Below are 12,884 nucleotides of genomic sequence, written 5' to 3' on the forward strand. Positions count from 1 at the left end.
CCGACGATGATATCAGCAAAATGCTTTGAACCTTTTGGATCAACAACATATCTGTTAAGTTAGGTTGATTGATATATTTCAACAGACCGTCGGTATTCTAATGGGTACTGATCATGCATCCTACTGACTGACTTGTATTTTGTACTCGCATGAAGCAGAATTCATTCAAAACATTGTAAAACATCTAAAAAAAAAATTTTTGGATATATGTATGATGTCTGTATTGTCAATCAGTAACCCATAATTCAGTGAGTGCTTGCATCCCATATATAATAGTGAGACTGTAACTAAGGGTACTTCCAAAACTAAAAGGTACCGATTATGCACCCTACTGACCGACTTGTATTTTGTACTCATATGAAGCAGAATTCATTCAAAACCTTGTTAAACATCTTTAATTTATTTTTTGGATATATGCATGATGTCCGTTTTGTCAATTAGTAACCCATATTTCAGTGAGTGCTTGCATCTCATATATAATAGTGAGACTGTAATTAAGGGTACTTCCAAAACTAAGAGGTCTGGAACATATCTTGATCTTTTCCTAGATATGGATGACGTCAAACTAGAATCTATAACAAACGTGTAGAATTTATTTTTCCGATTGTCAACTTCCAATTTCTCAGCAGTAGCATACCCTCTATCCCAATCGTATGGCGTTTAAAATCTCAATTGATACATTACGCTGGTTACGTTCACACAATACGGAATTCATTAGCAGGAACGTGCACCTTACACAAAAACTGCTTCACCAAATATATGTGGAAGGACTTTAATCTATGTTGCATAAGTGTAACGGTCATCATCACAAATTAATTGACCGATACGAATTGTCTGTAAGTGTATCTCAACTAACTCACTAGCGACATGTTTTCGCAATTTTAGAAATTTAAATACCAGAATAGTCGTCCAGTCTGTAATTTAACCGATTGTGTCCTATTTGCTACTGGGACTTTTGACTGAGTGTGGATTCGCATGGCGGGTGATGCATGCATAACAGTAGAAGATAACCCTGTCTACGCATCTGACCTAGCTCTATTATTGATGTTTATGCTTTTCCTAAAGTTTGTGTTTGATACCTTCATTTGTTTTATTAATCGATTTATGAGATTTGAAGATCGGTAAACTACTGTTAGCTTAATCTCTCCGTTACCCGGATTTATTTTTTTTTCTCAATCGATTTATGAATTTCGAATAGCGGTGTACTACTGTTGCCTTTATTTAAACCATGCACGATATTTTCTAGAGTCAAACAGATGAAGGAAAGGGAACCAGTCTAGCTTAAACATTGACCCTTGTGTAATATTAAATTCATTTTACAAAAATATTAGTATGCATTGAATGATTTATTGTTGGAATGTTCTTTATTTTTAACATTTAGTATACATTATTATCCAGAGGACTTTATTATAAGTTATTTGTGTATAGTGGTGATCTGTTTTGAACCATTCAGAGCAGATAGTAGAAAAGAGTTGTTAACATTTTTGATACACGAAAACTTACATATGTTTACATGTAAACATCTCAATAGCTAACGTTAACGTACTTTGTGTAACTGCCAAAAAGAGGCGTTTCTCTTGTGTAGCTCAATGTTTTTGATATTATTACATAAACTTGTTGACAATTCAAAGTGTTCTCTTTTTGTGTAACATTAAAATTTTTGATATAATAAAGACAATACAACAATCAAAGGTGTGTAAGATAGCTTTACTATAATTTTATGAACACGAAGATAATTAGTAGTATATGTGTAAGAGTGTTACTCTTCGTAATAACCCATACAAAAACAACACAATGTATTAGATGCGACCTTCTGTATCATGAAATAAAGCTATTGTGGATACTACCTGTACATGTACCCGTGTTAACAAAACCATGTAAATGTTATATCAAAGAGTACTGTGCATGGCTGATTTTTAAGGTGTAAAAAAAGATTGTGTTTGTGTCTGCCACTCACGACCTTTTATTACTATGACCGTATTATAATTATACTCATTATAAATAGACTGCTGGGAAACTGCTATGCTGAAATGGAAAGTTTACAATGGAAAAAATTGAATTCCTCTCGTTTGCCGCAAAGTTTAGTTCTCGACCGCCTTCCTTGTCAATTCCTAGTTGAAACTAAAGTATAGATATGAAACAGAACTCATTGTATCTATGATATACTTAATTCAAACTCATTGGGATAGATACGATCAACATAGTCACCAAACATGTTTTATTCAGTGATAGGACTATATAGCAGAATATGCGTCTAAAGATTAACATTTCTTTCATGCCATTTTCCTGAACATTCTTGTATAAGTATGCCTCATACGAATATAGAAACAAGTCGGCTAGAAGAGGAACATAGTTGGTTTCCATGGCGAATATCTGTTGAAAAAACACATTAACCTAATGCAGCATTATTCGATTGTCAAAATATTTGCTACGTTTGGTGAACTGTAGTATAAGTTGAGTTATTATCAAGCTATGAGACAGTTATATTTTTAAATTTAAAACGTGAGGCTCGCCGCGCCTTTTAAATATTTGAAATTTAACTGTCGAGAGTGGACACTTATCGTATTGCACGAATTTTGGTGGTAGAATTTATATATAAATGATAAATAAATGTTTCTCTAATGATTATTAGGTAATCATCGACGAAACTAACCTTCTTTTTCCAATGATCTGCAAAAAGAGGTGTTTATTCTATGTCACAAAAGGAAATTCAGAAGAAGTTTAAACAAAACAATTTGACGTTGTTATTGAGTTTTGACCAACGAAGAACTGAGATCAAACGAACCACACGTTGATTAATTAAAAATGATCAACAGTCAGGAAAAAGATAAATCGACTAAGAATTAGAGAAAATGTCAATCTGATTAAAACATGACAGCTTTAGACACAGAATCTGTATTTTAATCAGATTGAGAAAACGTTTTATTTATCTGGATCTCAATTGTTATATAAAACAAACTTTATTACAAATGTGTGTAAATACTAATTTTCTTTCATGTCATTCATCGCCTAAATTTATAATACGGTTGATATGAACGAATACTTAAGAACATTATAAAAAAAATTAAAACAAAATTATTTTTAGAATGAAAAGTTGAGTAGTATTTCTAGAAGTGCACGAAAATGTGGAATTGTGATTTGAAATTGCGAAAACACTAATGTCTATCATAAAAAACGGAGCGGATGAACGTTCCCACGTATATGATCATATTACTCTCGTTTATCTTTATTTGGAACGAACCTTCGGATAATCAATAATGATAGAGTCTGAAATATGGCTAATAAAAGTGTTGCAAGTATCAGAAAATTTAGGTCTGGGTTTCCGTGATTTGATTGTCGATGTGATATTTCAAAATGAGCAGTGTGTATTTGGAGCATCTGTGTCGCAGTAGAAACTATGTGAAACCACTGATGACTTTGCCCGAGAATATCGAAAACACCAGGGAAAAGTAGTTCAGGTAAATGACTTCCGAAGGTGAATCCCTGTAGAACAAACATAAGGTAAAGTACAGAAATGTGGTTGAGTGATGTAAGACTACAGTTGATATCTTTATAACATGTCCAGTAGCGATGTCCTACGGGAATAGTTACCACAAATCCATACAAAATAAACACCCCTACGATGGAACATTTTCTTTTCATTGAGTTTTCGTCCAAAAACACTTTGGTACCGCACATGGTGAGACAATCAAACCAGGCATAAAACCAAATCAGAATAAATGTAGGTACTTCAACAGTTTTGTATGTTTTGTCGTCGGAGAACGTATACAAGGCAAGTATTCCGGATCCAAATCCGTACAATGATGCTCCGACGTAGTCAAATAAAAACACGGTATAGTGAATATTTCGCGATTTGGAATGCCATATGTGAGCTAAAGTACTAAGAGCAGTTGATACAAGGCAGCATATACCAAATACAAGTATTGGCCAAGATCGGTCATCTGTCCAAAAGTCATAAATTAATGCATATCTTGCAAGAGTTGACCACAAAATAAAAAAAGCAATCAAGTGTGTCCATATATTGAACGTTTCGTTGTGGATATAAAAAATGCTCTTTGCATAGTAAAACCAGTTTTGATTGGTTAATCGATATCCTTTAAGGATACCCGGTTCTCGGAAACATGGTGGTATATTTGAAACATGAAGGGTGCGTTGTGGTTTCCATAATTCAGATGCTATCTTCACGCCACTAGTTGCAAAGCCTTTTGCCAAATCCATGATCTGAAATTATAACAATTCCATCGTTAATAAACACTATTACTTTACTTTTGTTTCAACTTGAACAAATATGGTTTTGATTGCTTTTGTTTTCAATGTTCTGTGTAACTTCCTTGATGTAGTACGATTGAGGCAACATTTTGGAAATGACTTTATAACATTAGATGATTGATGTTTGAATTTATAGTAACCATAGTTCTATTGTTTAGATAGTGGATGACGCAAAAATACTTATGTTTCGAGTCGTCGGGTTGTTGTCTCATTGGCGATTACCGTACATCTCAATCTAGTCATGTTTGATGCAGTTACAAAACGATCAAATGCAATCCCCTTACGCGACATTCAATTTCAAAGAAACGTTCATTTCAGAACGTCTGTTGCCAAAAACAGATATGCATGCATGTTATGTACGATCTCTCTGATTCTATTTAAATATACACATGTATATATACTTCGTTTCAAATTTAGTCCAACAATATTAGATCTGAAAGTTTGCGTTTTTAGTAAATTTGTGTTCTTCAATCAGCAGGATGGGAATCCATGCTTCTTTGACATCGTGACAACACCACCTACACTGTGACAATCGCCTTAGACCACTCGATCAGCTAGGCTATAAAAATATAGCTTTCGTTTGTCGATTAATGTCTTTCTTCGTCGGCCTAATCGAGTGTTGTAACACAGTACACATATCGTATAGTGGCAAGTAGATGGTGTACCTTGCAGATCAGCTGGGTTTTTTTTTTGTCTGTCGTACAGATGATAGTTATACTTACCATGACGTAACATCAAATTTTAGTCTTTTGATTGTGATTGTATGTGTACATATATATATCTATGTACATTCGTGTTTTTTCACTTTTTCTCTCGTGTTCCAATTATTTCAGAATTCTTCCTAGAAATAAACGATAGAAACAAGAGAGTTTTTTTAACAAATGATAATACGGTTACAGTTCTCCATGCTTACCTGAATAGATACGACACAAAACAGTCGTCTGCTTTATTTTATGGACTTCACTGTTCGACTTCGTCTGATTTTGTGAATTTCATCATCTTGATGCTGAAATTCGTAGGGAAAGCTACTTTTATTCAGTTTTATATTGGCTTTAAAGGCTTCCGGTACATTCTCGTTGTAATTTTTATAATTATGAAATATATATGTGCTAGTTTTCGAGAAAATTGAGGCTGAAATTATTTTTGCATTTTTGTTAAAAAGTTTAGCAAATTTTATTTTTTTTTATAGTAGGTATTTTTTGTCATAAATTAATAAGAAAAGATTCGTTTTGAAGTTGTGATAACAAGGGGAAAATAAATCCATATGAAAGATGATGAAGAATGATTAGTTTATTATTCAAGTCATGCTTGAAATCACGAATACGATACTCAAATAGCGATTTTTGCTATGCATAACAGCCATGTCATAAATAGATAATATTTTTGCTGAATATTGTCACAACCGCAGGAGCAGAGGTCATTTTTCATTGCATAAATTTGTAAAGCCGAATTATACACATTTAGCATGAACAAAATATACAGTTTTGCATCCACCTACATTTAAGTTGCGGTAATAAATATAAAGTAAGAATGTTTCTACTCAATAATTTACAACAAAATGTTTGGGATTCAGGGTGCTAGAATTGTTGCTATGGAAACCAAAATTTCATTCACCATGCCCATCACAAAATATAGAATGGTCCTTCCCTAGCTAATAGAACTTCTCTGAATCCGCTCAATTGTTACTTTTGTTTTCTGTGGATGATATAAAAAAAAATCTTCTTAAAACCAAATACATTGTGTGTTCTGCAAAATATATTTTTTTATCGTGTATTTTACCTTGTGTTCACATTTTCTCCCCATCTATTATAGTTTTTAAGCTAATTGTAAAATCTCAAAATATAGCTCAAATAATTCTTAGCTCAAATAATTCTTTTCGGGCAATAACTGATAAAGAAAGCTGATTCACAATTTCAGCATTGTTAACCCATTGGTATATCTTATCTTTAAGCTTATTTAAGCTGTTACAGTATATTGCCTCTCTTTACCTATTAAAATTTTCGAGAACGGCAAAGAAATTAATGACAATTTCAGTAATGTCAACGTATTTTAACTCTTTTCTCGTTGATCTGTTTTTTTGAAAGTATATCTCTGTCTATCATAGTTCTTAAAAAGAAAACATAAAACACAGAAAGAGAGAAAAATCACTAAAAAGTGATGTTTTTAAAACAATAGTATAGAACCCAATTCATACGATGCCACGGCAAAATGTAGTTTTTAAAACAAAAGCATAACTAATTTTTCACAATGCCATTATAAAATGTTGTTTCTAAAACAATAGTATAGAACCCAATTCATACGATGCCACGGCAAAATGTAGTTTTCAAAACAAAAGCATAACTATTTTTTAACAATGCCATTATAAAATGTACTTTCTAAAACAATATCTTAACTTAGCCTATTCTATGCCTTTACAAAGTGAAGTTGGTTTTTTTTACAGTTTATTTATTTATTTATCTATTTATTTATTTATTTAATGGTAATTTGTCGCACCTGGGATTTACATGAATAATACAGTCTTTTGGTCCCAGGTTGTCTTTTCCTGCATTTTTTTTTAAATATCAAAGACCACTAGCTAATTTTATTTTTACAAGTAACCATTATTTTTATTAAAATGCTTATTGTATTTCGATACTATGCGAATAAAAGTCTTTAATGTGTTCATCAAAAGAAACATTTTGTTTCATGTGTATAACAGGAGTGATTTTTATTGTACAGTGTGCAAATGATTATTTGTTTTACTTAGAAATACAATCTTATAACGATAAAGTATTAATATAATTTGCACTAGAATGGACATGTATATGTACTGTACTGATTTTTTTGTTTTTTGTGATTTATACCTTTTATTTCAAATCACCTGGATACATAAACTAAGCAGTCCAGGGCAGCTGACAGAGGGGTCCCTGCTTTTTTTTTTACATATCCCATTTGCTACTAGCCAATGTGCACTTATAAAGAAACACAATCTGTGGCGAGTAAAATACTATTACAAAAAAGTAATACAATAATGTAGTATGTAATATAAATATGTATAGAATATAACCTATAAAATTAACTTATATTAATAATGGCGATTGTTGGTAAATAAAGGTGTATAAACAATACACTAGTTCAAAGTGTGCCTTTTGTATTCAAATGATAACTATAGCTATAATATTTGGCCATCTTATATACAATATAGTTTTTCATTTGTTTAAATATCTGACTTTTAATCCGATGAGTAAAACTGCACTCGCTTTCCAACTGGTTTTTATAGTTTGTTCTTAGACTGTACTGTTACACCACTGTCCCATGTAAAAGAGGGGGGTGGCACAAGCAAACATGTTAAACCCCGCCATATTCTGTATGTGCATGTCCCAAGTAAGGATCCTGTTATTCAGTGGTTGTCGTTTGTTGCTGTATATCATATTTGTTTTTCGTTTATTGTTTTGTACATGAATCAGGTCGTTAGTTTTCTCGTTTGAATTGTTTAACATTTGTCATTTCGGGACATTTTTTAGCTTACTATGCGGTATGGATTTAACTCATTGTTGTAGGCCGTATGGTGACCTATAGTTGTTAATTTCTACGTCAGTTGGTCTCTGGTGGAGAGTTGTCTCATTGGCAATCTTACCACATCTGTTTATTTTTATAAAATCATAGCCACTTAATACTCCCCATCCCATCACATATTATTTTCAACGCTTTTGTCTACATAAATTTGTCATGAACTGTAAAATATTGTTTTTTCCATAAGAATACAATCTTCTTAAAAGGATTTAAAGAAATAAAATTTATCTATACTAGGGACAGTTAGTTGGTATAAAACGATTGACGTGAATGTATGCGATGTACAGTTACCCCATAAATAAACGGAAAAGACCAGACACAGTATTTATCATAGAAGTCCAAAGAAGTCGTAAAATAGGTTTGCATCGTATATTTAAAATATATTAGTAATGAACTTCTAGTTGCAGTTTAAGGATTTTAAAAAGGGTGGGGTATCATGACAACGTTAGGAGTGGCATTTGAAAATTGTATGCATTCACCATAGATGTAGCTGCGGCCGACCCCCCCCCCCCCCCCCCCCCCAATACTAAAAGAAAAAAAAGAAAGAAATAGATATAAAAATCCGCTTCTGACTTCGTAAGTTTAAGCCCGGTAAAAATAATATATAAATTGAAGGTAAATCAATCATTTACAAATCTATAACTGTTTCGGATGATTCCTTCAATTTCATTGCGATTCAATTGAATAGGTATTTGTGAAGAAGAGAGTATGCCTAACACTTTTCCTTGGCTCCTTTTTTTGTTGTTGTTAGCACTGAACTATACATCCTATATAAGTTTTGAAGAACTTTTATGTTATCGTTTGAATTTTGATTTACATATGAAATTCATTAAAAAAAATCAAAATTCTCTACTCTATAGATTTTCATATTAAAATGGAGTTTAAAATATGTCATAATAAATGCACCGTATCAAATGCATATATTAGAACTGTTACGCTTCGCATGCTATGTTGTGTAGAGACAAGCACCATAAATCTAAGTTAGAAGACAAATTTTAAAAAAAACAATTCTAAAAGCTTTCTTTGACAAATTTTATACTAGTTACTTTATTACAAGTTTAAATTAGATTTTCTAAAAGATAGATAAGAACCGTTTGTATTGTAGTTAATTTAATTCATTTGAAATCTGTATTCAAATACGCTGTTGGAGATAACTAAGCGTCAATAAAATACAAAAATTTTGTATTTTATAAATTAGTGCCGTCGTCATCAAATAGTCTCATTATGCCGATATTCAAAAAGACTAGTTTCATTGTTATTACAACAAAAAGGTCATAATAACATGACAGAGTGTTTTGTTTCAGTATGTGCAAAAAGCCAATTTAAGACAAGGTACCCCTATAAGCCTGGAAATATCGTGGCTAATTAAATATGTAAACATTGATAAATTTCAATTCCTTTGGTATACTTTCTTTCAATCATTTTTTTTTTTTGTTGCTACGAATTGAAATATAAATTATCAAATGATATTTTAGGCGAGCTTTTATATCCTTCCCTGCATTTCGTATTTTTGTACTTTTATATTTCTGGAACGTTTTCAGTCGAATATCTATTTTAACTGACTGGTTAAACTAGCTAGTTGAACTAGTTTTCAGTAACTGCGCGAGTACTCTTATTACTGTGTTTTTTGTATGTTGTTTATTTATGTTAGTTGTTTTTGTGCCTTGCATCGATCTTTTGAGTTAAGCCAATTGCAACTGATTAAACATTTTGTTCTTATGTTATGATGTTACACCACTGTCCCACGTTAGGAGAAAAAAGGGTTGGGGGTGGAGTATGAGCGCTCACAAACATGTTTTGTGCCTTTCGCAAGTCAGGAGCCTGTAGTTCAGTGGTTGTCGTTGGTTCATGTCTGTCATATTTGTTTTTTGTAAACTGTTCTGTTTTAAGTCAGGCCGTTAGTTTTCTCATTTGATTTTTTTTTCAAATTTTCACGTCGGTGCCTTTAAATATATAGCCAACTATACGGTATTGTGCTTCTCATTGTTGAAGGCCGTATGTTGGCCTATAATTGCTTACGTTCACTTCATTTGAACGCTGGTGGATAGTTGTCTCATTGGCAATCATACCTTTTATATTTAATGCAATCCGTATAAAAATTCTTCTGTAGCCAATTTTATAACTGATTTAAGCTAAGCCAACTTGTTTCAGTTTATTCACAAAAAAGTACCGAACGATGGAAATATAAAAATAACTTACATATTAAACTGGTCAACTGTCAAGATATTTTATCACCATACTTGTTAGATCGGTATCATCATGTACTTTTACTTTTTCATCCAAGATTGAGATTATTTTACGTCACAAATATTTTACGTCACAATTCATTCCGCGAAATGTAATTATGAGAAAAGCTCTTTGAGCTGCTACTTAGCTCGGGAACACATGAAGGTCTAGATGGGGGTTTACAGAAAATAGAATAATGTCAACAACAAAAAATTAATAGAGAAAAAAAGAGCAAAAATATATTTCTTTTCGTTTGACTATAGGGATTTCCCCTGCATTAGATATAGTTATATGTATTCAAACTGCTTAGAGAATTAAGTGGTAAAACGGGTTATTGGTATTATGGATTTAGATATATTGGTTATATATGTTCCAGTGTTAGTCCAAATTTACACTCATTCATACCGGTTGACAAATTTTGCGATACCTACCAATTAGATATTCTCGTCATGAAATTGCATCAAATATTTGTAACTGGATGATAAGCAAGCAATAATCAATCAAACAATCCAAACATATTTAAAGCGCATAACTTATTTATATGTATAAGAAATATATATATAAATAAATTAAATTATTGTAAAATAAAATAAATTGAAAAATTATTGTGTTGCAGAGTTCTGAAAATCTTATTCAGCCTAGGACCATTCTCAATTTTATTATTATTTTAGGACCACCAAGACTACAAATCTGGTGGTCCCAGTGAAAACTTCATGGTCCTGTAATTTCTGAATTTTTTCTATCAGTTATTTCCATACATGTAGGTACTTTTAAGATTTGGCTAATCTACACAATAATTATATGATTCTGTATCAAATATTGCTATTCATTGTAATCAGGAGCTATACTATATACAAGGCAGATTAAAACAAATTAAAACCGCAACAAACTTTAGCTGGACACCAGGACCTCAACAACACTCATAATTGGCGGAACTTACCGAGGTTTTGTGGTCAGGACCGACATGACTGCCAGATTTCGAGAAAACCGGTATTGTGTATGGTTACATATTCAAATCTTTATTCTCCAAAAATGGCAGTAAACAGAATCTTCCTTCGTAAATATGTCTATCTTTCCTTGAGATTCTTATGGGTTTAGCTTGGTTGATCGATTGTTGTGAACGTCCAGCAGCAGTATGATAGGTATATATGCTTAAATTGAGATTTGGGTATACGTCAATGAGACGGCAAACCAAAAGACATCTAGAGGGCAACAATATACAGGGGTCTATATAATATACCAATCTCTTAATTATGAACATTAATTAAGTCTTAATCTAAAATTATAAGTAACGGTTTATTTCATACATGTACCAATGTACAACTGACATCTATGCCGGGGAAGGATGCGACTTGACCCCCAAAAGCGCACTCCCGGTTAAATCCGTCCTTAGGAGTATTCGTTTTTCTTACTCTCGACGTACGCTTCCATGAAAGGTTCCAGTTTCTCAAAGTTTACTCGGTGTTGCTGAACCTGAGCTAAACATATATAGACACAAATATATTGAAGTTTCAAAAGGGAAATTTAAAAATGGTATATTCTGTCAACCTAACCAAACCAATCTGTTACTAAGTGAACACCAGAGAATTATAAATGGTCAGTCAAGTCGTCGATAATTGAAACACAGTCATCCATGCAAGTCCTGGCTACTTTAAAGGGAAGAAAAGAATCATCATGGGTATTAAAAGTATTGATTAATACAACAACTCTTACATAAGTATAATTTGGATACATAATTTATTGGTTATTGTGTAGCTCTTGTCTATATCAATTACTGACATGTAGCGTTACTTAAAAGTAAACTTCCCTTGCTGGCATTCTCATATTTCTCATTACTCGACAGAATTATTAATATATTGGAGCAATTATAAACAATTGTATTATAAAAAGGAAAAAGATTACAACTTCAGGTAATTGGAATTGAAATCAATATGACTAATATCAAAATGAAAGGATATTGAATAAATTTCTCTTGTGGGATCATTTATCATTATATGGACACATGCGATATCTTAAACAATGAGATATAGTCGACTAAAAGTCGTTTATACTCTAGAGGTCAAAATCCGATTAGGTAGAAAATAGAAGGCATATCATGCAACGCTGCATTTTTAAGATCTTAGAAGACGATACTATATACAAAAAAAAGCGATAAAGCAGAAGAACAAGCATCGTTTGAAATTTAAAAACCTTATTAGTGCAGCTAAGTAACAAACCAAGACCCACAGTCAAATAAATATGGGGATTATAAATGTTAATGAGACAACATCTTATCAACATCTAACCAGAGGAACCCCCAAGGGTGACTGGGGAATAGAAGTATGGTCACCATTGGTCTTCCTCCGACCGGCAGTAAAACCCTTGCTAAAGTGGGGCGTCCGTTTGGCTGTGCGGGATGTACAAATTTGCAGCCACGTCCGGTCAGAATGGGGACGTTAAATCCGATGCCTCGTGTAAAGAGAATGCCACACTCTTTGCACGTTAATAACCCTTGCAACAACTCTTTGAGGGGTCCGTAGGTGACCTGTTGCAAGGCTAAATTTCTGTCCCTATCCAATATACCCTCATTTCCCGTGGCAGTCTAAATTTCTCCGACCTTAATCCCGGACGCCCCTATTGCAGAACCTACCTATTGTATTTATTGTTAATTTGTTCTCGTCCTGAATATGCATGAAATATTTGCCACTGGACGTTAAGCAACCAACAATCAATCAATCTAACCAGAGGACATCTACAGGTCAACATACAGGTTTCAACAATAGACAAAATATCGATACGATTTATCAAGCTCTAAATCGCTTTCGAGTCTACAAAATTGTAAATAAATTAAACATAGA

The 12,884-nt window shown here is 32.7% G+C and overlaps 1 protein-coding gene across 1 annotated transcript; it reads right to left on the minus strand.

Annotated features, from left to right (window-relative positions):
- Positions 1-1,711: 1,711 nt before the first annotated feature.
- Positions 1,712-5,271, minus strand: LOC127714294 (membrane progestin receptor alpha-like). The gene is made up of 2 exons (XM_052220354.1): positions 5,183-5,271; positions 1,712-4,221 (listed from the first exon to the last, which is right to left on the minus strand). Exon 2 carries the CDS (start codon positions 4,216-4,218, stop codon positions 3,211-3,213), a length of 1,008 nt encoding a protein of 335 aa, XP_052076314.1. The 5' UTR covers positions 4,219-4,221; positions 5,183-5,271; the 3' UTR covers positions 1,712-3,210.
- Positions 5,272-12,884: the final 7,613 nt, after the last annotated feature.

The sequence above is a fragment of the Mytilus californianus genome, unplaced genomic scaffold, assembly GCF_021869535.1.
Source record: "Mytilus californianus isolate M0D057914Y unplaced genomic scaffold, xbMytCali1.0.p SCAF_9, whole genome shotgun sequence".
NCBI classification, from domain to species: Eukaryota; Metazoa; Mollusca; class Bivalvia; order Mytilida; family Mytilidae; genus Mytilus; species Mytilus californianus.

Excerpts from the sequence above, each read along its gene's own strand:
- LOC127714294 (XM_052220354.1), bottom strand. The coding sequence starts at position 4,218 with ATGGATTTGGCAAAAGGCTTTGCAACTAGTGGCGTGAAGATAGCATCT.